General features: G+C 38.5%; 1 protein-coding gene and 1 long non-coding RNA gene across 2 annotated transcripts in view; one reads left to right on the forward strand and one right to left on the reverse strand.

Moving 5' to 3' along the window:
- Positions 1–16,240, forward strand: part of GABRA1 (gamma-aminobutyric acid type A receptor subunit alpha1) — a 37,749-nt gene extending 21,509 nt beyond the window's left edge. Inside the window, exons 6-9 of the mRNA XM_064672311.1 lie at positions 3,183–3,326; positions 8,945–9,097; positions 11,779–11,981; positions 13,416–16,240. Of these exons, the coding sequence (XP_064528381.1) occupies positions 3,183–3,326; positions 8,945–9,097; positions 11,779–11,981; positions 13,416–13,724 (809 nt within the window). The 3' untranslated portion in view covers positions 13,725–16,240. The remainder of the gene's footprint in view (positions 1–3,182; positions 3,327–8,944; positions 9,098–11,778; positions 11,982–13,415) is intronic.
- LOC135422799 (uncharacterized) overlaps positions 9,852–27,641 on the reverse strand; it is a 166,307-nt gene continuing 148,517 nt past the window's right edge. Inside the window, exon 3 of the long non-coding RNA XR_010434595.1 lies at positions 9,852–10,235. This is a non-coding gene — a long non-coding RNA (uncharacterized LOC135422799). The remainder of the gene's footprint in view (positions 10,236–27,641) is intronic.

Below are 27,641 nucleotides of genomic sequence, written 5' to 3' on the forward strand. Positions count from 1 at the left end.
CACCCCTGGGACATCGGAGTGGCTCAGGATGGAATGTCTTTTGTGGTGCACATTAGAGTGTCCCTGGAGCTGGGGGGGGACGGACGTGCATAAAACCTGCTAAGGACAAGTTAACCATGAACAGTTCTGGAACAAATGTGAACCACTAGCCTGAATTTTACAGACTCGGTAAGACACCAGTCACCACACCTGTGCATCACTGAGCCACAGCCTGAACACCAGACCCTCCCCAGTATGAACATTTCCCATCCTTTGCCTCCATCGAGTTCTTTCTGGCTCAGTGTCCCAGATTAGTGTACTCTTGGCTCACAAAGTGCATGGCTTTCGAGATTACTGAGGATTTTGCCTCAATTAAATGACTAAGATTTGCAGAAATTATTAATGAGAAGGGATAGATAATACGGATTTGCATACACATCCGGAGTCACACCACAAGGTAAAAACAAGATAGCAGAGAGACGTGCATCTGCATATCTTTTGTATCTAAATTGATTTCTTTCTCATCCTCTAAAAAAATTATCATAATGTACAGAATTTTCTTAATTGAACAAAAAACATCAGTGATATTTCCGATGGAAAGACCATTTCTTACACTCCAGTCAGAAGTGGTAACTGACATTTTAAGCTCAGAGTGCTGCTGTGGTCTGTCAGATTTTACAGGCTTTTTTCATTACTTTTTTATTTTGAACACTAACTGCCTATCATGGCAGCTGTTCAAATGGTGCCTAGAAAAACACCTAACTCCAAATGCTGGAAAGGACCATGAGACAAAATCAAGGAGTTTTCAGGGAAACTTTGCAGTCACCTGCTAAATTCAGGTGAGCTCCTAATCTGGGATCCTCACAGGGAGGAGTTCCTTCTGTAACATGGTTTTACTGCAAACACTGCATGAGAAATTCACTGTCCAAAAGAGTCCTTAAAGCTGGACCTCTCCCCTCATTCTCAACAGATTATGTCATAACTATCAAGGTATAGAATATTTCTCTCACTCTTTAGTTATTGACAGAAATATATCCCGTAGGACAAATGACTGGACCTAAGTAAGACATGAAAATGGGAGTCACTGTTATAGACAGAAAAAGAACAGTTCCTATATTTAATTGCCACTTTTAAAGTGATAATAGTATTCAAATACATTTGGGACATTTCTGTTCAACAACTAAAGCAATTAATTATAATCATCTTAATGGACTGGAAAATGTACCGAAAATGCATTTAATTGTCACTAAAGTCATGCTTTAAGTGCAGACTACAATGTCACACTTAGTAGCTCCCCAAGGTAGTGTTTGCCTAGCTCCGTTTGTTTTGGATTAAACTGGGTAAGAGTTTTTTTACATCCTCCATTCATCACTTGTTGGAGCTGGACTCCTAAAAGCCTCCGGCTGAAGGAGCTGCACGTCTCCTGTGGACTGTGCCCCTACTGCAGAGGCCAAGAAACGCTTGACCCAGCTCCAAGGCTAAAGTGATTTGCCAAAGAGCAGCTTAAGCTGGAGGTTATTCCAGTGTAAATTCAATGTGACAAACGCTGAAGAAAATCTGGAACAACGAAATGCCATATGTTGGCAAAACAAAATCAGAAAGGCAGATGCTCTCCTGAACTCTTACCACAAACTCCTGATTGTCAGTTTAAAACCATGGCCAGTCTGGCTCAGGGCAGTGACAGGAGCCAAAGGCTGTGCTGCTGTTCATCAGCGTGCCTTGGATGCTGAGGGTGGAATGGAGCGCCCAGTCTGGCAGGTACAGGGCAGGGCAAGCTCCTTTCCAGCACTGCTGAGTATCCTCCCTTTCCTCAAATCCAACCCAGTGGTTCTCAGCAGCTCAGAAAACCAGTCCTCTCTCTTCCAAGCTACTCTCATACTCCAAACAAATGCTTGAAAATGGGTATTATTATTGCCACTCTTTCTTTATGTGACTAGATTAGCAAATCAATTCCTGTGTTTTACCGTGGCCATTACTTTTAAAGTCAGAATTACTAAGGTGTAGATTTGCATTTACCATTGATTCCAAAAACGTATTCCAAATTTTGTTCCAGTGCTGGGGCAATCTGAAGTCTGAGGATAAAAGCACCCTTCGGCTTCCATAATGCAGAACCAAATGCCATGCAAGTAATTTACCAGCACACTCCCTCCAACACCACCTCTTCAATTACTGTTTTCTCTTACATTGATAAGATAAAATTGTTAGCTCACAAATGAGCCAGTGTCCCACCTGGCTTCTACCTGCCTGTGGTGTGTGCTAGTTTGATGTAGGTTCTGATCACACATTCAGTCCTATTCATGTCTTTGGATACTCTTAGGTGTCAAAATTGCACAAGATGCCTTCATGTAGTCAGACTGCACAAAATGACAGAAGAATTTTACTATGGGACTAAGATTAAAAATATTTATATTTAGCTTGATTCTTGAAATAACGTGAATAACAGTACAAATCCCCTCAATGGGACATGTAGATGCTACTGAATTATCTCTGTAACATACCAGACTGTTCGGGTTTGGAGAGTGCAGTGCTTTTCTTTTGCTTTGTGCCAAACTCAAATAAATGTGAACTTGAGTGTGAGGACTTCTCAGAAATAACCAAAGTAGAAAATAAAAAATAGAGTCATTGTCATTTAAACTCACTTGAGCCTAGGCAGCCTCAGAAATGTCTGCCCGGGCTGTTTTCCAGCCCAGACAGTGTGACAGGGGACAAGCAGACATGGAGAGCTGTAACCAGGCCCTTGTTGGGACATCACTGAAGCCACTCTGAGAAGGATTTACTGTCTTACAGTGGCCCAGAAAACATCACACTAAGAAAAATTGAAAAGTCTGGGGCTTGTGTTTCTTGACAATAGTTAAAAATTAGAAAAAGGGGTTGGAGCCCTTGCTCATGAAATTCCACATCTCACTCTGGCATCTGGGACATTTACATAGGTAGCAATTATGGAAGAGAGAGAAATGTTTTCATGGCATTGAGAACTAAACTTAATCCAGCCCTACAGCAGATATTTAGCTAATCATCATACGGATAGACCTGTACAATCAGTTCTATTTCCCACTGCTAAATTCCAGTAAGCTAGTTTTGGGTTTCTGCAGATAATTAAAGAGATTTTAATATTCAAACTACTATGCAAAACATTGTTCTGATAGAGCCATAAGGCAGCAGAAGGTGCAAAGCTGAAATGCAATGTATTTTGTTTTAATTAGATGCTTATACCAGAGCAGAGGTTGTGTATGAATGGACACGGGAACCAGCCAGGTCAGTGGTGGTGGCTGAGGACGGCTCTCGATTGAACCAGTATGATCTGCTTGGACAAACTGTGGACTCTGGAATTGTGCAGTCCAGCACAGGTCTGTGAAAAAAGTTTTTTGGGGAAGGCTCATATTTCATTGCCAAAACATAATTTAGAGCAGGACAAAAAAATACAAAGATGTAAGAGTAAGAGGTAAATTGCAATATATGAGCTTCAGATTAGGAAAACATGTCTCTGAAAAGTTAACATATCCTGGGATTATTTTCCTACTTCAACTGGTGGTTAAAATATTTGAACAATTAAAAAGGTTCCTACAGCATCAGATCTAGCCAGAAAAAACAATAATTTACATTATAAAGAAGCGCTTCTCATATTCTTATCGTATTATCTGCTTACTATGTAAGCTTATAAAAATAGTATAACAATATGAATCCTCAAAGATCATATTCCTGGAGGCAGTGAAGTTGCTAGAAGCAAGTATATAGTTTCTCAAGGAGGTATTTAGAGAATGAAAAAACTATGTCATCAAATTAAAAACCATCTGGAACATCCAAACAGGATTTAGCTTAATCCTGGCACCACCTTTAACTCCAGAACTCTTAATAAGATACAGAAATATAGCCAACATTTAAATATGGTGTACCTGTAACCTTGAAGCTGGCTAAAAACCTTTGCTTTTTCACTTTGTAGTGTTTTTCAAGATGTGATTTTTTAAATTTATTTTCTAATAATTTGGAAGGGGCATGAAGACCTAAATGCAGTAAGAAACTGAGCATTGGGCATGACCAAGAGCTCTGCTGGCCATCCTGGCTGCTCATGGGCCAGAAGCAGCTCTGCATTAGAAGTGTTTGTATTGCTTGGAATGCACAACCTCGGGGACCTGGAGAGAAGTGCAGTTACACCTGCAGAAACCAAACTTCCCAATGTGTAACTGCTAAAGTCAACCAACATTTCAGGGAAAGTGAGGCACTTTAGGGTGAACTGTAATTCATGTCTGAATTTTTTATTTAGCTTGCCAAAATATATTCATATGCTCTATTAAGCCAAGAAAGTTTCTCCCAGACAAGTTTCTAGGTTACAGCTGGGAAGCTTCTGTTCAGTTGATGCAATCAGAAAAGAAGTAAGTGGGCTGGCAGTAATAAGGACTTTGCCTAAGAACAGCACCGACACAACTGCTCCCACAGACACCGCTCCCGGTGCCGAGCACAGAGGGGTGCATCAGGCAGCCCAGAGCAAAAGGGGAAAACTCTTGGCCTGGCCACACCTAGAAATGTTGCCATTGACTTTTCTGGAGCTAATAATTCAGCCCAGCTGCCCTTCACTGAAAAGTCAACAGGATTTGAGGGAAACTGTGAGGATCCCTTTGCTCTTTCCTGAAGCTGCTCGCTCAGAGAGCTGTGGGGCTGCCCTTTGCACTCCTGGCCAGCTCTCTGCTTGCTCCCTGCATTATAAGGGTGGCAGGATAATCAGAAAGGACTCACAAGCTTGGGAACATATCTAAAGCAAATAGAGCTACCAGATATAGTTCAGGGTAATTGGATAGTAATGTGAGAAGCACTCCCTAAAACTGTTAAGAAAGGCGGGTAAGAAATTTTCAAACAGAACTGAAGCAGGTGTAAAATTTCTTCATACATATCCATGAAGAAACAAAAAAGGTTTTGTTTTGCCCATGCTATTTGAAAGGTTTGAATTCTGCCTCCTTTTTCTGCCTGAAGAAACTTTTTCGCATTCCAATCTATAAAGTTAGATACAGTATAGTTAATATATAAAATATGCTGAAATGAAAGTGCTGTTGTCTAGATGCTAAAAAACAGTACAAAGAACTAAATGCAATGGTTATCAAAACTAAAATAATCCTGTTACAGAATCTTTTTGTACCAAACTGACAATTCTCTTTAGTTCCTACCTAATAAGCATATACAGGTACGTATATGTGGAAGAAATATTTATTGCTTGCAAATTCAAGGTCTCAAAGAAAAATTATTCTTGATTTGCTTTGGAAAGGAAAATGCTTTGCCTTCTCCAAAATAATGGTGAGGATTAGAAGTGGTTAATAATTCCTTTTCTCTTTGTTGAGGTAGGTGGGCAGCCAGTCTCAGCAGAATCTTCCAGCCTGTCTTTGTCCTCTGCTCATCTCTGGTTTAAGAGATGAAGTATGTTATGAAAATGATGAAATCCCTCCCTACTTTGAGAGTCGTGGATAATGACTCATCTTACAAAATGACAAAAGAAATTGAGGACAATCTTCAGTTAAGAGTTCTCAGCACCTTTATTAGGCCAGAAAATGAAGCTCTTTTGCAGCTGATTCTGCGGATCATTAGAGGAATCTACATAATTTTGGGCAATTTTAAGATGATATTTATAGTTGTCTGGAATTCTAGATCCTTATTTTCCCAAGGATTTGGGTGTAGCTGGGTTATTCTAAACAACCTCAAAACTATTCAATGATTTGATGGCTCTATAAAGTCCTTTTTTTTTTCCTAATGTCTTCCTTGGCTAGTAGACCACCTTCTGTCCTTATTTCTGGATATATAACAACATAACTACAAACACTGATTTTTTAATGACAAGAGAATCTTGAAAGACTAAACCTTTTTTTATGGTATAGTCTATTCATCTATGCTGGCAATGGAATGTGCAGGTATTACAGGCTTAAAAATAGTATTCAGTAAGTGAAACAATAATTATCATTGCTGCTGTTTTGCTTAAGCAGAGTCAACCATTTTTTATTTGTATGCAAAATTTCTGTCACTTTCCAGCTACTGATTCATATTGACTCCGAAATAGTTTAAAATTATCCTTTTTGTAAGCACCTTAACAAATGCTTAAAGGGCTCATCCAAGATTCTGTTTACATAGAATTATTCTGCCACCTTGAAAACGTTTCTTTGCACTAAGAATCATCAGGATTTATACTCACAATGGTCTGGTTTTTTCTGATGTCCTGTAAATCTGCTGAGAGGATCTTGTTCTTAAGAGTTTTTTTACTGAGTTACACGGCATAAGTAGTAGATGATAAATATTTTGTTTTAAATTAATGACAAGGAAAGCCTTACAGTGATAGAGAAAGTATTGTGATAGCTAGAACTCAGTCCCCACCTCAAACCTCATGTCTGACATGACACACGGTAATTTTAGGTGCTCACCTGATAAATTTGGTTTATTACAAATAGTTCACAGAACACTGAATAATACCTTTAATGGAACCTTACTGACTTATCAGCTGCTGTCTTCTATGGACACAGGTTAGCTTATACTGCCTGCAAGATACTGTAGAACTAAGGGCTGTTTAAAAACTACAGCTACACAAGTACTGAGCACAGGCACAAACTCCTCCAGAGCTCTGAAAATATTCAAATAACTTAATATTCAAACCATTAAGTTAATATAGATGCAGGATGCAAGCGATGACTTTTATGCTTCATATTGTATAATACATATAACTCCATGGAATAAATAAAATGATAAACAGATTTATCTGCACAACACAGTTATTTGTAGAAGACATGGGGAATTACAACAAAGCTAAAAAGAAATACCTTTCTTTCTCACTTTCTTGGATAAGAAAAGATAAGAGAATACAAGATTCATACTTGTGAAAGCCTGGCAATCAGAAACTGTGAATACAGGCAACATTTGCTCAAGAGCTGTTTGAAACTTTAGCTTGTTGGGAATTTTACGGCTGTATTACAGCACTTTCAAAATAGAATTACAGAGGAATTGCTGGGAAGCTAGAGAGTGATAACCAGCTGCCATGAATGTGGCCATGCTTTCAATTAAAGAAAGCCACCAAAGATGGCAAGCTAAAGATGCAGTAAATAACTGGAGAGCTTTAATGACCTGCAGTCATTACAATCAATCTCATCAAAGATCTCCTCTCTTCTGAGAAATGACTGAGGGCCACTGGTACTTTGGAGGCTTAAGAGGATGGTTTTGCCCTCAAACTGGACTGTAAGGCCTTATTCTGGGGCTCTGCTTTGCTAATTCAGTCCTCATGGCATTACCTTTAGCTGACTTCCAGCTCCGACCTGCTGCAGTGCTTAACAGACGAGAGTAATCCCTGGCTTTTTAATTGCCTTCATGCTTTGGATCTTGTTCTCATTTTCCAGAGGTTAAAAATACTTTGATAATTTAAGCAGCTAAATAAAGCTCCAGAGTACAGTGGTGTGTTCGCTCTGCATTCTTCGCTTGCCATCTCCAATCACTGAATCAACTCTGACATACCATTGTGCACATTCTATACCTGATTGCATTAAAATAGCTTCCCACAGCATATTTGAGTCGATAAAATTAAATTATTAGCTCTTCTAGCCAAGACTGGCACCTTTCATAAGATCATAATCTCAGGGACAGAGGAGAAGAAGGTTGTTTCAGTGAAAGTTAAAGACAGGTGAGCAAAATTCAAGTAATAATGCCCACTATACTACTTCTGTCACTCCTATTTTTGAAAAAAAAAATCATTGTATATGCTTTGCTTTACCTCTCAGTTTAAAATTTATTCCCTTTTCCCCCTTTGCTACTGTGTTTTATATTGAAACATAGCAGGAGTATTGTCACATCTTATAAATAAGCTTTGCTTGGGGTTATACGTTGAGCAAGATTGTTCAAATGAATGTTCTTCTAGACCCTGCATGAAAGCAATGGGCATTTGACATGCTCGGTGCATAAGCACTCAATGTCTAGACATGGCTTTTCAATCACAGTTTAAGCTTTTCCTGTACAAGAGCTTTCTCTTTCCAGCTGCCTACATTTTAAAATAGAACTACAGTAATTTCGTGTCATCTCTAATCTAGACAGAAGTTTCCATTCAGTTACATGTCTACTTGTTTCATTCCTAAGATCATGTTTATTGCATAATAAGACTCAATCACAACAATATGTTTTTCAATCTTCTTGAAAATATATTGTTTTTCCAAACCCATTTTCAGTTATGTTAATAATGATCAGAAAATGAGCACTCTTTGCTCTGCTCTGGCAAGAAAGGTTCATAGAATTACATATATTGATATATTACAATATTAATCTGTAGTTGATATTATTAAATGTATTAATAAAATGTATTCATTCATCTATATATATATATAAAAATACCATTCCTTTCCACTACAATTAGAATACCCTGCTCATATATTTTTGTAGCACCCAAAGCACTAATGCTAATGAATAGATTCTGTGTTATTCTTGCATTAGTCATTTACTTCAGGAGAGAATAATCATTTACTGAAGTACTAAATTAGCAGAACAGGGACATTCCATCTTCATAGCACATAAAGCACCCACAGTGGTAATGCAGACACAGTTGCATCAACAATTACATCTTAAGCCTGGCCCCACTGAAACACTTTTGGGAGCCTGTCTTGATTTAGTCTTCAGATGATGTTTACACGGGTTTACTGTGATGGTTTTCCATCTTCTAATGGAACAAGACCTTTCACAAGAGCTCTGAGCAGCCACCAGTTAATGCAGACATTCATTCACTACTCAGCAGAGATGAAAATATGTAAATTTAATTAGCATTTCCCAGAACTGTCTAGTTTTGTATTATTAGTGGAACTTCAGAACCAGGTTTACTAAATGTTTTCTTCAGAGCTGACCCTGTTTGATCTGAGGACTTTTTTTATAAAAGGGATGAATATAATGAAAAATTACTTCCTATAAAGCTCTCTCATTTGTATATTTATAAAAACTTTAATGTCCCTGTTTTTCTTGATTTTAGGAGAATATGTTGTTATGACTACACATTTTCATTTGAAGAGGAAGATTGGCTATTTTGTCATCCAGACTTACCTGCCATGCATCATGACAGTGATTCTGTCACAGGTGTCCTTCTGGCTTAACAGAGAATCTGTTCCAGCAAGAACAGTATTTGGTAAGCAACACCTATAAACTGCCTGGCAATCATGAGGCAAATAGATTTAAGAAGTTTTATGGTAAAACTTCTTAACTTCTCGTGTAACATGATGTTGGAGAACAGCATGAGCTTGGCCACAGTGCAGTACACAGGAGTGAAGATGTTCCATTGCAAGGATGTACATCCAAACCTTTAAAACTGATTGTAAGAAGAGCCTTGAAAATACCTCAAGCAGTTTATTACTGCTTCAATTTTCCAAAACAACCAGAATATGAATAAAACATTTCTGACAATGGCAGTGACATTCATGAGGGGATTATCAGAAAGGCTTTAATCCATGGGTGTTGGTCATTTGACATCCTTAGGGCCATTGAAAATTTTTATCTTAATTTTTTTTTTTCATAATCCCTTTTGCAGGCTGCTGCTAAAGATCTCCTGTTGAGATCAGCAACAATTTACTGTGCTTATAGTAGTGAATAGGTGCACTCAACAAATACAGTGAGAAAGCAATCTAAAGCACTCTCAGTGTATACAGCTGGTCCCTAGAGTTTAACCACTGCTTGCAAATGCTTATCTTAAATTAGAAACAAATAACTTGCATATTCTTTGGAGAGATTAATCCATGTCAAGTACATATTAAATGAGAAAAAAAAAAAGGCAAAAAAAACCCCAACCAAACAACAACAAAAAAACCAAACCAAACCAAACCAAACAAAAACCAACAACAACAACAACAAAACAAACAAACAAACAAACAAACCCCAAAAAACCAAACAAAAAAAAACCCCAAAGCAAACAGGTGTAACAAATCTTTATTTAGGAAAACTAGAACCTGAGATTTCAGCTATGTGACCTAATCTTTTTGGTGATATTCAGATGGGACAGCTGAACACCTTTGGCAGGAGGAGGTGGAAGAACACACAGCCAAACTGGCTTTTACACTTGTTTCCCTGCCTCAGGGCATTGCAGGCCAGGATGCTTTGGGCTTTGCCCAAGAGAATCTCCCCATTTCCCCAGAGACTCACTGCTGAGAAATGCAGAGCTATTTTACTGACCTTTCCTGGCACTCTTCACAGCTGTGCTTTAGCTTCTAATGCCTCTGGAAATCAGTCACAACTTGCATAGCCTTAGACCTCATGAACCAAGCAGAGGCTTTCTGTTGACACAGAGATGTGCATTTACAGGACAATGGTTTAGACTACAGCATATTAAATTTGATTTACATAATATTGTTTAGATTAGCAACTAAAATTAGTTCTGAATTTTTAGCATCAGCTTCACTGAGAACTGCTCTAGTAGGGACTTTTATGGGTCTCTGTAGTCAAAGCTATTGAAATTGTAACTATTTCACCTATTTTTGCACATACCATTTAAAAAGAAGTGTCTGATCATCAGTTTGAAATGCTTCATTGTCACTAGATGGAGAACAGAATTTCCTAGTCTCAATGAGTAATATATAATACTGCAGAGTGCTCAAAGTGCCATCTTCACAGACTCAAGAACCCACACATTTCTCAGTTTTCCTTTGAGAAGACAGTTATTTAGTAAATAGTCTTGTGTTAGCTCCATCGCTATGTACCAAGAGAGCTTTTTCATTTCATGATGGCAGTGAAACACAGTCTCAGAACATGCTGCATGAATACATACACATACAGAAGCACAACTCTCATCTTTTAAGTCCACTTAGTACCGCAGATAATAAAAGTTATAAATCCTGTTTTGCTACTGTGTAAGAGAAACATAAGCTCACTTGTAATGAGTCAAAGACAAGATTTGTCTCTCAGGGAAGAGGAATTGCTTCCTCATTAGGCACTAATAATTCAAGCCCTTCACACTCCCATGTAAATACGTTGTTCATTATCTGGCCTATTTTAGCCACTGCTCATTTTCACTGGCAGTGCAGCGAAGATGAACTCACCAGACACATTCAATCCATGACAGTGCAGTTGTCAAGGTAACTTGTGGACATGTGATTTGATGTAAAGGCCTGACGTGCACTTGGAGATTCATTTTTTAAGCAGCTGCAGGCAGAGTGAGTTCAGTACAGTCCTGGTTCTCTCTCAGGTAAGGGGCAAGATTTACAAGTGAGAAGCTCTGATATCAGAAATGCAAATTACAATGTCATTGTTCCTACGTAAAATGTTTGCTGTTTTCTGGGCATCAGTGAATAAAGGGACAGAAATCTGTAAAACCATCAATTCAAGTAAATGTAATAACACATAAATCTTAGTGCCCTTTGAGTATACCTTTGAAGGAGCTTATACCAAATAATCTGAATGAAACGACGAGTATTTTAGTTTTCTCAGTATCTTGGAACTATTGCAAGAAAGAACTAAAGATGTTAAATTGTTACACCCATAGGACAATTTGCAGGGCACGAGTAAAGAACAGTGACTATGAATCTTCAAATACCAGGAAGTGTAAAGTAGTATCCATTCCACAACCCATGATATTATTTCCATTCCAACTTTAAAAATAATATTCCATTACAACAATGTAAAGGATAAAGGTATAAAAAATGTTTTGAAGATCCTGCAACTTCCACAGGACTTGAAATCTGCTATCCTCAATTAGCAACTGAACCCAGATGGGGAAGTTTATAAGAATCGGAGGCGTAGAAAAGGCTTTTCCATCTCTGAGAAATGAAGGCCAAAATCCAGCTGCTGGCCCTAAAGCCAGCGCCCCGGTTTGCTTTGCAGGAGTGACCACCGTGCTGACCATGACCACGCTGAGCATCAGCGCCAGGAACTCGCTGCCCAAGGTGGCCTATGCCACGGCCATGGACTGGTTCATCGCCGTCTGCTACGCCTTCGTCTTCTCGGCGCTCATCGAGTTCGCCACCGTCAACTACTTCACCAAGAGGGGCTACGCCTGGGACGGCAAGAGCGTCGTCCCCGAGAAGGTAACGCCGCCTCCCCAGCCCAGCAGGGCACAGGGGCCCTGCCTGGCCACAGAGGGCAAGGGGCTTTAGCCCATTAGAAATTCTTATTCCTTAGAATAGAAAGGCATTACTCCAAAAGCATTTCCTCTTGTGTTCACATGCAGTGTTTCTACACAAGAATTACTTAGACGCCGAGCATCTAAATACTACTTCTGCCATACCGGCTGCCACTTCATGCTGTCAGTAATGAAATATTCCACTGAGGTTTTCACTTGTGCAACTCAGTGGAAAAGATGAATGTGTATTATTTAAGGGAAGGCAATGATTTTTTTTCTGTTTAAACAAGAGAAAATGTGGATAATATAGTATAAATATACTATATGTTGGTATAATATACTAATAATACAGTATAAATGTAGGCAAAAAATTTTTGTGGCGAATACTGTCTAAAGATTTTTAAGCTCTGGGGATTTTTTTTGTTATCTGTGTTTTGTTGTTTGTTTTTTTTTTTTTCTCCTAATGGAAGGAACCTGGAGCAAAGTGATACTTTTCTTTACATCTCCTTAACAACCCACTACATCTCTCTTCTGTGTTTCTCCTTGGGCAGTGGCTGAAGGAAAGGTTTGGTCTGTTTGCAGCTGGGACAGTTGAATGCCACTGGTATACCCAGATGGCAAAATTTAAATCTTTTCCTACAACTCGGTCCCAGAAGTAGAATACTAGAAAACATAAGGATTCAGGGGAAAATAGATTCAAATAAGTGCAATAAATTCTTCTCCACTAAAAGATATTCAATACATTCTTGCTTTAGCAATATAAGTAGCTGGATGCAAAAATCATATAGTCATTTAAGTCCTTGTATATGGAATGGCATTTCAGCCACTCTGATCCAACTGTAACACTCAAACAAGAACACGAGGTTCCCAATCCATAATGCATGTGTCTTCGGTGGAAACCATTAGTGAGTAGAATACTGGCAGCTCTGCATTTTGTTAAATAATCCTCTCTTTAGTGCATGGTTACATGATAATTTATTGTGTATTTTTATGTATGAATTGTGTCAGCACTCATCTCATTATTTCTCTTAATATTGGAAAGCTACATTAAGAATTTTTGTGTTTTGTAAAGTTTTGTTCTGGTTGAGAAGCACAGTTGATTAGGGAAATATTGAACTATGAGTGGTGTGTCACTGCTAATTACCATTAAAGCTATCGGTTCTCATTAAAGTTTATCCATGATCTAATTTGGTTTAACTAACACACATAACACAAATGATTTTGTCTTTGTTGTCACCTAAATATTTTGCATGAGTCATGTGTCCAGAGCTAACTTTTCTCTTACAGCTTATTACATTTTGTGGCATGAATTGGATTAATTGCAAAATGTTATAGTGCTTTTTCATAATTGTATCTGTTGAGAAGATAGCGAGAATAAAACACTTTCTTCTTTTTTCAGCCAAAGAAAGTGAAGGATCCTCTCATTAAGAAAAACAACACATACACAGCTGCAGCTACGAGCTACACCCCCAACATTGCAAGGGACCCTGGGCTGGCAACCATTGCTAAAAGTGCAACCATTGAGCCCAAAGAAGTTAAGCCAGAAACAAAACCTGCAGAACCCAAGAAAACTTTTAACAGCGTCAGTAAAATTGACCGACTCTCAAGAATAGCCTTCCCACTGCTTTTTGGAATCTTTAACTTAGTCTACTGGGCTACCTATTTAAACAGGGAGCCCCAGCTAAAGGTTCAAACTCCACATCAATAACCTCATTTATTCCTATAGTTCTGTTTTGTCTTTTGCTCGGGGAGTTGCTTCCCTTTTTCACATACAGTAATTCCCATTTGCTTCATCGCCTCTGTCTTTAAGAAAATAAAGGTTTCTTTATTTAGCAAAAAGTAAAAATATATCTATATATTTAAAAAAACTGTGTGTGAGGGAGAGAACAGTATAAGCTATATACTTTGGAAAAGTAATTCTGAAAATGGAAAAGAGTGAGCTGTAGTGTAATGGGGGGAAGGGGGTCGGAAAGAAACCATTTGTTGCCAGCTTAGTACTGAATGTCCCAAAAGGAATTGTATATGTATGGGAAAAAGATATTTTTATTCAGAGGATTGTAGGGAGGGGGGAGATATTCTTTATGACATTCCTGATGCACATACTAGACTGTACCATTTATTCAACCACTGTTTATAATCTTTTCAAGGTTGTAAAACTTTCCATTTGCTGAATCCCATAAGATGTTATTTTCCTAATCCCTTTTCTCTTCTGTGTTGCAAACTACCTGACTTATAATATTAAATGTTCTTTAATGAGAAAGGAAATCTACTCCCTCTGGGTACAGTTTGTCCCCTGTACAGCACAGGAGACCCAAGGGTAACAAAGGCTTTCATCTGCTCTCAGTGCAGTCTCGTTCCAAGCATTAAGTTGTCACTAGACTAGATTTAAAACCAGTTGCACACCCGAGTGCAGATCCAAATTCCCTCTATCACCTGCGTAATCCAAACAATTCCTGGATGCTTTAAAGATAGCTTTTACTCATCATTATATTTTAGAGAGTTTTAAAAAAACAAACAACAAAACAACAATTTTTGCAAGCTCTAGATATGTTGAATGTATTCTTTTATAAAATGATACATTAAAAGAAGCTTTAGACTGAGATTTATGAATAGCAGAAAGATAAAATATAGTATTTAAATAATATCTGTAAATATGCAGCATGAGATTGTACATTTTTTACTTTTTTAAAGTTGTGTTCTTAAAACATTGTGTAGGATTCACCTCCTAGCTCTTAATATGTTGTTAAATGCTCAATAAAACATATTTAGAGCCTGAATTAGAGGAAAAAATAAATCAGTGGTACTGGAAAGCCTAAAAAAATTAATAAGCAGAAAGTGCTTGGAATTAATTCCATTTGTAAAGTGGTTAAGTGTACAGTAGCTTGCAATTTGACAACGTCATCCAGCGTATACTATTAGATTAACAACTGGTCTGCTCAGGTCATGCATAAACACTAAAGTATGGGATTATATTTGGTAGGTAAAATGGTGAAATATTTGTGAAGACAGAAGTTCATCTGTATATTACTGCTATATTTGCTGAAACATAACTGTTACAATAAGAGATGTAATATATGTAGCATTAAATACAAAGAAAGCATACATAAAAGAATGTACAGGAAAATAGATTTTATTGAGTAAACTTACTACATTTCATTTTTACTGTAGCAATATATTTGTAGGAACAATATGTAAGGGCTTCAAATACAAGATGTCCATTTTGCAGGTATTGTGCTCCCTTTAAAACAATTCTAGTCAGAATCATTACTGCTGATTCTTAGAAATCAAATTTCAGAAAAAGATTTTTCAAAAAGATGGGAAGAATGGTGGATATTTTCAAGAAGCATCAATGAAGAAAGTGTAATACATGGTATTAAATGGATTTTGAAACAGTGCTACATGAGCCTCCAGAGAAACAGCTACTGAGAGTCAAGTTTCACAAGCAGTTTTCTAAACTCATTCTCAATAAATCAAAAAGCTGACATCCTCTATCTACAAAAGGAAACAATTAATGTTTTATTTAGAGAAGTTGGTTTTTTTAATAATGCTTCATTGTCTAACATTTAGTCCTGTCTAAACTTGATAAGTTATATGATTGCAGCTTATTAAAAGGGGATGTTTCATCTCTGGTATCATGTGTAGATATATGTATAGAAAAAAATAAACTATGGCTCTTTAACTTCTGTGTACTTGTTTATCTTGTTATTTTTGGCGTTAAACTAGTGTGTTCATTTAGGGCATTTTATCTTTCTAGCAATTCATAGCTACCTTTTGGTCTGCATTTTGCACATTAGATGTGAATATTACTTACCTAGTCTGCTTTTTGCTATGCAATGATTGCATTATATCACCTCTTAGTTAGTCTATGCCAATAGTATTTTACTGTATAAACTTGACTGCACAGTTTATCAAAGACAAGGTATTCTCTATGTAGCTTTTTTACAATGCTTTGCTAAACCATGTAATAATAGTAAGTCTTCCTTGAAAATAATGATACACTCTTATAGAGGACAGTTTCTGTTTACTCCTAAGATAATTTTAAAAAGAAGACATTGAATGTTTATTGCACCTCAGTGCAGTGATGTGGCAATAAAACCTAAATCTAATAGAGGTTGTTTATGGCAGAAGCATGTATTGCTTTACAGAGTTTAGCAAAAGCTCTTTATTTTATGTCAGACTGTAATTCTATTATAATAATAAAGCTAAAAATGTTCAATAATGAAAGTGAATGTTTTACTTTGGTTTTCTTTAGTTCCCACTTTTTTATGATGCATTGCTTGATTAACTGCTATTAATTCAAAAACTTAGGTTCTGTGGATTTGGTAATGAATGCAGTTTTAATAGATGTGATTTTTCTGTCCAGTGTTTCCCAGGGACAAATATAACAGGAATGTTTCCCAAATCTGATTTGACATTCAGAAAACACAGTTTAGTCTGTACAATATATAACCAGTAAAGCAGATGAACAATTGTACCACAACATGAAATACGATACAGGGTAGGAACAAAATACAGTGCATTTCCTCCCAGATAAAACAGCAGATAAAACAGAACTTGAGAGGAAAAGTATGGGTATTTGTTAGAGATCTGTTTAAATAAATACACAGATCTAAGAAAGACTGTTAGAAAAGAACCTCATGCTGTACAAAATTAATATTTCACTTAGTAAGTTGTAGGGATAGCGTTCCAACAAGCGAATATATAGATATATGTCTGGCTTGAAAATTTTAATTCTCAATTCTCTGTTCTTTCCCACATAGAAAAAGAGAGAGAGGAAAAGTCATTCCAGTGTATTCAGTCCTCAGATTTTCTTGAAAAAGATCCTGGAAAGCAAGGCTTGTGCTTTTATGTAGAGAGAGACAAGAAATTGCAGCCATACAGCTTTAGAGTACCCAAAAGGCTGATATAATTGTGTATTTGTATATTACAATATTCACAGTGTTCTTAAACACGAGTCCTACAGAAGGATTCTTCAAAATGGAAGGAAAGAATGGAAGCACTCAGATTCTATTAACTTATTATGCTTTCCTCTATCTTGAATGAGAATAATGCCATGTGAATCCCTGTTCCTTGCTTCCCACCAGTAACTGCGTGGAGCTGAATCCCTACGAAAACCCTCTCAGCCTCTCCTGGAGGACTGTGCTAAAGAAAGTGTCGAGTGACGCCGTTCGAACACCCACCTCCCAGGTTCACATGCCAAATGCAGAACATACATGGGGATTCTCACATCTTCTTTGTCACTGCTCAGACATTGCTAGGTAGAATTTCACTCCAGTAAAATGAGTGAAAATGTCTAGATGCAACAGGATTTGACTCAGAGAAAACCATAGCACGATTCAGGTTCCCAGTGTGGAAGAAGAGCCTCATCAGATGACAGATTCACAGCCCCCAGTGAGTCCAGCATGACACCCTGACATGGGAGTTCTGTGTTTGTTCTGAGAATACATCAATAGAAGCTCCTTCAGTTTTTCTTGGATCATCTCCAGAAGCTACTCCAGGATTTCCTTAATGACAAAGAACCTTTTTTACACCATCAATGACTTCTCAATAAAATTCTGACACTTGGACTCTAAGTCCTGAAAAAACCTGATTTTCTTTCTATCTCCTTCTATTTTTCATCAATATGGCAAATAATAACAGCTTACAAAACACCCTAATGGCTAGAAAGTGGGGCACAAATGCTTCAGGGAGCAAGTAATAACCTCTTTCAGCCTCTGCTTTGTATCTGAATGATTGTCCAAATAAATTAGTGTGACCAGGGAAAGTCAAACCTTTTCTGCTGCAAAAATATCAGTCATACTTTAAAAGATAAAAACAGTAGATCTTCTCAGACTTTCTATAGCAGATCCACAGGAAAAAAAATCCTTGTGCTATGCATAGACATGACATAGCTTAAATAAAAATGTGTTTGCAGTCTTAGCAGATGAATTTTGCAAGTGAAGTGTATTATCAGCTTGTCAAGCTGCTGCTGTCACGTTACATCTGATCACAAACTGCGTCCAACACAAGAGAGGGAAAAGCCTGGAAAGGCCAAGTTTCCATAGGCTCTCCCTCTCTGGCCACAGCCCATCCAGGCAGGCAGGGGGACTTCCCAGTGCTGAGGAACTTATCCATTCAACTGCTTTGGGGTGCCAGAGGATGCCCAGGGTTGATGTTGCACTTGCAGCAGAGCTGTTACACACGGTTCACCCAAAGACTGCAGACACTGCCCCCCAAAAACCTGCAGAGACACCTCGGCCATCCCAGGGCACAGCTTGTCCCAGGGCACAGCTTCTCCCATGCCATCCCAGGGCACAGCTTGTCCCAGGGCACAGCTTCTCCCATGCCATCCCGGGGCACAGCTTGTCCCAGGGCACAGGTTCTCCCATGCCATCCCAGGGCACAGCTTGTCCCATGCCATCCCAGGGCACAGGTTCTCCCATGCCATCCCAGGGCACAGCTTGTCCCAGGGCACAGGTTCTCCCATGCCATCCCAGGGCACAGCTTGTCCCACGCACTGTCACAGGAGGGAAGAGGCACTTGCTGAACTCTTTCTCCAGCCAAGGACATTTGAATGTGAACAGATCCAATGAATTCCTGTCCAGGTGTCCTCACATGTGCAGGATTGGATCAGCCTCGAGAGGTGCAAGCCTAAGGATCAGAACCAGCCCTAAGCTAAATTAGTTTTGCAGTGATTTGCTGTTGCCTGCCCAGCACACACAGCCTTTGTTACATATTAATTTTTCATGTATGGATCATCTGCTCGGTGCTAGATGACTACAGTGCCTCCCAGGAAAAACGTCATTCAGCTGCTGTGGGATTAATGCAAATTACTCAAAACCCCACATATTTGGAGGCCCTATTCCATTACTGCCCATAGCAGCAGAGCCACACTTATAAAAAGTGCTTTGTAAGCTTGCTCTCCATTTTAGTGATATTTATGCAACAAATTTACAGCAAGGATATGAAAAATTCCAGAAACAAATTAAACAGAAGAAAATCTTTTATGGCCATCTAAAACCGAATATAAAGCTTAGTAAAGCTACAATAGAAAGATTTTTCTCTTAAATTACTTTTTTGTGAAATATCTTATAAAAGCAGTAAAATGGATTTCAGCCAAGAATCTTTTAAATGAATGCACCTTTTGAATCAGAGAAAAAGCCCATAGAGGTCACAGTAAAATCCTCTGCTAATTATCAGGGATAATAATCTACTGTAGGACATAAATTTAATAAAAGAAAATAACATTTTTCAATTAATCATAATCCAGTAAATGAAGAGGCTATCTTTTTTTCTTTATTAAATTGTTAATTTTAATAATTCAGAAGTCACTTTAGACAAGAGTTTGCTTTGATTTTATTTTTGTACAAACCCACATGAAACTCAACTTCTGTTTTCATGTTTTCCCTGTCTGAGGAGCTTTGGGAGGCATGAAGAGGCGACGGACACCATTCTCGAACGTGCATTTCTCAGGGAATACCGGGGTGGGAGCCTTACAGCAAACATCAGCTTGGATACGGCCACGGGAAGGATTGTGTAACTACACAGGATGCTTAGCTAAGTCTCATGAGCACAACAAAATAATATGCAGATTAATGTGAAAATTTTGAGGGCCTGATAGGGTTTTGTTTCCATTTCTATGCACTTCCCTACCTTGCCTCACCAGCCCTGGTTTTGTAGGAACTGGGCTAATTTAGACCAAGTAAAATGGGGCTTTGGGTCATTAGGGCCTTTACCAGCCTGTTCCTGACTATCCTCTCCTACTTTGTGTGTGGAAGGCAAAGAAAACATTAATGAACTGGAGCAAGACATCTCATTCCAAGAGTTTCAGAGGACACTGTGAATCAGGAGCGGATCAGATGCACCCATACAATATTTAATGGCTGCAAAGCCACAATTTTCACACCTGCATGTAACTTCTCTAACATCCATATCATCTCGTCCCCCAGAAGACAGTGATTCCCAGAGAAGGCAAATATTTTTGCAGTTCCAGAGGATTCCAGCCATGACTTCACTCACAGCTTCCCAAGAACATATGGGAGCTGTGTTCTGGTCGCCAAGTCCTTGGATATCAATGCTTATGTTCATCTCTGACCAGAACCTAGGCTTTCTTTTCCAACAAAGGTGGCAGGGCCAAAAATGTCTGCTTCCATTCAGCAGTTTCTGAACTGACAGATTTTTGGCTTGCAACTCCCAAAAAATACAAAAATTGAGATTAAATTTAAGACTACTAAGACAGAAGAGAAAGGTCTTTATGGATTATATAAAGCACTGGTAAACCAGAAAATTCACCTTAAAATGCTTTCATTCAACCCCTAGACAGCACTGGTCTGCTCCAAGCAAATGAGTTAATAAAACAACAGAAACTCTTTCAAGTGAATATGAGCAGAATTAAACAGGTGGCTGATGCTTTTGAAAACCTCACCATTTCTATCCAGGTACAGAATTACTTTCAAAAGCATACTGATCATGCTAAAAAGCAATTAAAAGAAGAAACACATAATCAGATTGTGCAGCAAGTTCTACTAACAAAATTTTCTGAGTCTGAATTCTACCAGACCATGAGGTTAAAAATCTTCCTCTTGCACCCACATGAACAGTTCTGTAAATACTTAAATGTCAAGTCACAGAAACATGGGTTTCAAGGCTTTGAAAGAGACAAAGAATGCCAGGATATATTCATATTGCTGCAAAGCATTGTCTTGTTTAGATAAGAGAGCTTGAAATTTATATGGAGGGTTTCCACAGATCTGCATGGAGCCACCGATCAGACAAATTAGAGACATAAGTTAATTATTATGTTCATATATTAGGCCTTGGTAGTGGTGCTAGGAATAACAATTAGACGTTCAAGTAACTCAGTTCTGTGAAGTATTTTTGCCACATTATTCTAAACTAACATAACTTGTTTTTCAATACAACTTTTATTTTTCCTATCATCCTTAGTTAATTGCAAAGTAGAAGATACAAAAACACAAAAATATTAATTGTGTTACAACCTTAGGTTCAAAAGGAATAAACAAGTGTCAAGAAAAATGACCATGTACGTAAAAAAAAGGAGTTTTATCTGGCTACTGCAAGGAGTAAATGGAAAGCAGTCTATAAATAAACATGATTCATTTATTTATAAATGTCTAGAGATAAGAAATAATAATAATTCTCTGGTGTAGCACAAGCTGACGTATTTATTACTAAACATAATGTACTTAACAACAAGTTTTGTAAGACAACAGGCTGTTTTACTACTGCCTCTTAATGGGAATTACATGAATAATGAGTCTCAGGAGGGATTTACAAGTGATAAAGGTAAATATTGGCCCTAAAAAATGTCAGACAGGCTATTATATCTCTGCATTGCAAGCAAACTATACAGTTTATTAGCTATTATTTTATTATATCTAGTACTCAATAGCTGGGAATGTATATTTAAAAGATAAAAAGACTGCTGGTATCTGAAAGCATGGTTAGTGAGAAAGGCAAATAATCATTGATTTCTATTCCCATCACAGCTGTGTCTGGATGGTGTGCACGGCTAAAGAACGAGCTTACATCAAGGTCAGTGCAGTGAGAGATCTTGAAGAGAAACCAACACAGCACAAACTGAATTGGAATGCATCCCATCCAAACCTCAGCTGAAAAAACCCTTGTTTCTAGTGCTCTTGGTTTCTGTACAGTAACAGAGAAGAACTTGCCTGAGCTTTCAGCTCTGGCACTTGATGAATTATGCACAATGTACTTTGCATAGTTAGAATGGTCACCCTGTTCTCATCAGCACACAAAGAGAGAAGCAAGGACACAAAGAAACCTTGCCTGTACAACCCCAGGGGGAATTCAGGGGAAGATAGATGTGAAGTCAGGGTTGAAGCAGCTGAACTCCGGCTGGGGGAGGCTGGAGCAGGCTGGGGGGAGGCTGGGGGATGTTGGGGGAGGCTGGCAGGCAGAAAATGTGCTCTGTAGGAAGGGGAAGAAAGTGATGCCCCACAACTCCAGGCCAGGGCCTGCATGTCCAGGTCACCCCCCCAGTGTTCCCCTGGGCCCCTGCACTCCTGGCCCCCCCGACTCAGCCAGGACTGAGCTGGCACAGAGCAGGACTGTGCCCGCTGCAGATTTCTGGGGAAGATCCTAAGCCCTGGTGTGGGGCTGTCTCTTGGGTCCCCTCAGAAGGGACATTGTGCCACCATCAAATAATAAGGCTGAAAAGGGCTGCACAAAGTTGTCTTTGGGCATTCTTTATTTCCAAGAGGGATCAACAGTCCTCACAGAAATCACTATTCCCTTTGACCGAAAAATTCGTATTAAATGGTCCCTGTATTAATTTGCTAATTTCCACAGTTAAACCAACATGTTTCAGAAAGGCCAAGAAACCACTAATAGTAGATCTATGCCAAGAACAATTGTCTGTCCAAGAAACTCAGACTTGTGCAGGTGAAAAAAAGGCAGACCAGACCATAACCTGTTGGCAACACTAATTCATGATGCCTTGTCTGAGACTTAGGAATCTGTTAATCTAAACATAATTTTCATCCACTTCTGCGCAGTCAAAATGAAAATATTCACCATAGTCACACCACCATAACTCAGCTGATATAATCCAATGCCTTAGCTATGGTTTAAGTCTCCAAGGACCTAAACTACCGAGTGTTTATCTGGGTGGATGTAGACAGGTCACTTTTTCTATAACTGCATTGCTTCATTGGTGAAATGGTGATAATAATGCTGATCTGCTTACAAATGCTCATATCTCCCTCTTTAAATAAATGAAGCTTAAGAGAAGGAATTATTTTGCAGTTCCCTGGGTTTGAAGAAATTAGGCAAGGATCCACTCACTCTGCTCTCCCAGACTTCTATGACCTTTAGATTCTGCTGAGAAAGAATGTCAGGTCTCAGGGAGGTAGGTATCAGCTCTCAGCTGTAACACCAGCTGGGACCTGTGGTACTGAATGCTTTACAAAGCATTACAAAGAGGGAAGAGGTAGATAACTAGAAAAAGAGAGGAAAAGTTGGAAATCTTACCACAGTAATGGTACGGTTCATGTATATTAGAAGTCTTGGCACTGGAATGTGGTATTGATAGCCAAAAGTCTAGCCCATAATAGGCAATAATGTACAAGAATACTGTGGCTAAGTTAGTTTTAAAAGAGAATTCTAAAATAAACAAGAATGCATTTTATGGAAGCCTTTTTTACCCCAGCATGTTTCTAATTTAAAAAAGACCAAACAAAAGCAGACACCAAAAACCAGTAAGATTTTTGAGACAGATAGTTATCACACCTTTTATGAAATTCTTAGGGGAAGCCTAAAATATCTTGAAAACAACTTCAGGTTGTGTGCTTGCAGGGTATCCACATTCCCTTTCTTGCAGTGGATTTCTTCATAAAGAAGAAAGTTTTGAATAGTCTTTCTGTGGTGACAGATCACTGGCTGTAATACATTTCAGAAGAGCTGTCTCAACTCACCCTACTCCTCAGTTCTACTCTCCAGTTGTCCCAGAAATCACCAGTCTGACTCCCATTTCTTCTGCCACCCATGTCACTGCTGGCCAGGGCAGTGCAACAGGGGGCAGAGCTGTAAAAATACGCCAAGATGAGGAACATCAATTTTAGAGCCCAAGAGGCAAAACTACTGATGCAGAAGATTGCTAAATACAACCAGCTGCCTTATGGCTCTTGAATCTTCCAAGGAACACACTGTGAGGTTGCTGTTCAGCAAATATGAAATATGGACTTACAGCAAATCAGAAAAGTAAGATTTTCTCATAGCTCCTAATTACTGTTTGCTTGGGGGGGGGGGGAATGGTAGAGTGTCTATTTGTACAAAATACATTAAAAATATTTTTATGGCTAATATGATAGAAAGAGTGCAAAACCTGCTGACCCTTAGACAAATTTGCATCAGTGCTGAGACTCTGCCAAGGACAAAATACCCTTGGGGAAAAATAACTATGTCTTAAATATGTGTATTTAGAGCTTAAATTGTGGGATAATGAGGAGGAATTCTCAACCCTCATGAAACAGTCCTAAACCTCCAATCAAATTAACAAAATGCTGTTAACATTTTTTTAGATTTATACAAATACATATGAATTTTCTCCAACTTCAAGTGATTCTTCTATCTGCTGTAGCTTCAGTGTTAATTTGCACTTAAACTTTGTTGTCTACTAACACAACAGGATTCATGTAGAAGATGCTATATTACATAGTTTCCTGAAAAGTGTGAACAGAACCACAGTTGCTCCTAAACTTTGTCAAAACAGTGGAAAGTCTGGGATTTGCCAACCACTTGAAGCTTTCCTTGTTACTTAAAGCAGTTAGTATAAAGTAACCACAGGTTTGCATGAGCCAGGGCGAGCACCCCAAGAGTGATGCACATCTCAGTAAGCCCCAAAACTTCAGTCCAATTTCCCATGGAGATAAATAGTGAGCTATTCAAATGTGTGAATGACACTTTTGCACATAACCTGGAAGTCTAATTCTAAGGGGACATTTTAACTTGTAGACAGATGCAGAGCTCTTCATCTCCTTCACTACATTCATTTGCCATCTTTCCCTCCTCCTATCTCCACAAAGTCTTATTGTGTGCTCAGGGGAGGTTTAGGTCAGATATTAGAAAAAGGTTCTTCCCTCAGAGGCTGGTTGGGCACTGCCCAGGCTCCCCAGGGCAGTGGGCACAACACCAAGGTTGACAGAGCTCCAGGAGGGTTTGGATGATCCTCTCAGGCACAGGGGGTGACTCTTGGGGATGGGCCTGTGCAGGGCCAAGGGTTGGACTGGATGATCCTTGGGGGGTCCCTTCCAACTCAGCATATTCTGGGATTCTGTGAATCTGTGATACTTTGCTTTAGAGTCTTTGGAGTTTCTACAGATCTGTTTTTCAAGCTGTGTTTACCTAGACAGAGCTGTCACTTGAACTAGGAAAATTCAGGAGGCCAAATGTGATGACTGAGCACATGATGGCCAGATATCTCTGGACTGTGCTCAACCACTGAAACGGGGGTGCCTAAACCAGTTTGGGTCTTGGACCATGAAAGCTGAATTGTACTGATTTTTCACTCTAACAGACCTTGTTAAAACAATAAATCAAGGAAATACATATCTCAGTGATATTAACAGAACATTTGAGGTAGAATTTTCTTGCAAATTCCCTTTATTTCGCTAAATCTTCAATTACCTGCTTTTGTTTCACTCTTGCCTTTGCCAAGACTTGTTAGGGCTACATACAGGGAAGAGACTCAGGACAAAAGTGAGATGACATTGTTTCGTGCCACAAGGAGCCACGGGATTAAAAAACACAGAGAGCTTGTGGAAAGATTTTGTGGCTGCAGGCAACCTATGTCAGAATTAGAGAGCAGCAGTCCTGGGACAGCAGTGCCCCAGAGCTGTGACTTGTAACAACTGTATATGGCCTAAATACCAAAAAAATCCCCATTTAGTCATCTCCAATCTAGTCAAAGGAGACAGTAAAACACAGAAAGGAATAATCAAGTAGTTGCTGCCTTCCAGTCCATTCTGAGCATCTTATCCTGAATTAACATGGCCTTTGTATGTGACAAAAAATGAGCTTTTAGAATAAAAATATATTGTTACTCTCTGTAAGATATTTCATCACCAAACTGGATCTTTTGCATGAGTACAACCCCACTTAGTTCATTTTAAATATCATTTTCCTCCATATGGTAAATCGAACTTGGACTCAAAAAATGGAGAAATGATTTTGACATTAATGAATGTTGAACAAATACTGGAATTTATTTGTATTAGATGATACTTAATGAACAGGTACTTTGAATATCAAGCTTCCTGGATTCCATGTCTTTATGAGTCAGCAGTGTATAGTTTGAGAAACCTGAATTAGGAGCACCTATGTACAATTGGTTTAGTCTAAACTGAGTAAAATCGTACCATATGATGGGTAAGATTGAGCCATAGGCATGACAAATACCCTGTCAAATACTGCAACCTAAAATGTCACTGCCTGTGCTCACAAGGTTTTTTTCTGCAGAGTTTAAAAGATACACTTGTATTTTATTTTGAGTAATATATTTTTGGTCTAAAAGAGTTGTGATGAGAAATTGTCAGTATTTTATCTCAAAGTTAATAGAAGATATAAGGTGCTATGAAAAAAAAGTGGAAGTCTAAATATGGTGACTAAAATACAAGGTAGAAATATTATTAATGTGTTATTAAATGATTCATGGGAAATAGATAGCTGACTAAAAAAGAATCCTCCTCAAGTTCCATGAGTTACTAAAATATATTATATTAGGTATATTCTGCTACATGAAACAAATCCTCACATCTACAATCTGTCTTAAGTTTTATACTGAATAGTATGAAAAGTGTATTATGTACAAAAGACAAAAAGATGAACAGTGAGGCCTTCCAGGGAGGAAAAAAAAAGCAGCACAGATAATGGATTTCAGAGATTTGGCCCCAAAGTATCAAGAAGTGAAAAAAGCCCCATGTGCAAGAAAGGGAAGACTTGAAGCTGCAGCAGAAAAAATAAGAGGGAATAAATTCCCATCCTGCGATAAGCAGATTTGAGGATGTTCATATACATCCCAGTACTTTACTGTTTACTGGTATTTGTATCTCTACATGTTTGGTTCATGTTGAGAAATCAAGACCTAAGTAATGATTTGATTTAAGAAAGGCCTCTTTCCAGCTACAGCACAAAACTTCTGCTATCGTAGTAATTGGGCCAATATAAATATAATTAAGATAGAATTTAATTCCTGACTAAGTTGGAGAAAAGATATCTGAAAAAAAAAAAAACATTCCTGCACCTTAATCAAGGTGATTGCCACAATCATCTCCTCTGATCAAAAGATCTGACAAGAAACTGCAGCCCTAATTAGGAACAGCAGTTTGAATCATCCAACTCTAGACCTGCATTCAGAGTTGGCAATTATGAGGGTTTTATCTGTGAGCTCTTTGCACCTCAGCATTGAACAGAGATTTGAAATGTTTAATAAAGTTTGCAGTTTGTGACTGATGCTGAATCACGTGTGAAAAAAGTCCATGCTGGAATCAGACTGGGATACAAGCAAATGGTTTTTAGTGAAATTACATTTTCAACTGTATAGAAATAGAGGATCCCAGGGAGATCCAGTGGCCCTATTCATAACTTGGGTGGCAGTTTTTAGGCAAAAATCTATCTTCATAATCTTATGAGGTGATTAAAGACAAAGCCTCAATTAATGAGGATTGTTATAATGTGATTTGAAGTGGATTATAGTATCATTTTACTTCCTGGGCTCAGCTGATGGAAATAGCAGATGAGTGCAGACACAGGTAGGATCCTTTTACTGAGCAATAAAAGAAAGACCTCCAAGCCCAAACCAGAAAGATAAACCAGGAAAGCAAGCAAGCCACGAGATCTGGGCTTCTGCTGCTGCACACAGACCAGGGCAGAGCTTTGGGAGCTACTGCTGAAAATGTGCAAACTTCAACCCAATGCACTGCGGCCATGAAGCAGGAGAAGGAAAATCAGAATCAAAGCTCCAGGCAGACAGTAGTGGCAGATAAATAAGAAAGAGAATTGTTGTTGGTGTCTACTTTTTTCTTCCCTACAGCACTAGGATGTTAAATACAGAACTACTGTTCAACTCTGGATAAGAAAACCGAGACAAGGAATGATGTTACCCTGC

The sequence above is a fragment of the Pseudopipra pipra genome, chromosome 15, assembly GCF_036250125.1.
Source record: "Pseudopipra pipra isolate bDixPip1 chromosome 15, bDixPip1.hap1, whole genome shotgun sequence".
NCBI classification, from domain to species: Eukaryota; Metazoa; Chordata; class Aves; order Passeriformes; family Pipridae; genus Pseudopipra; species Pseudopipra pipra.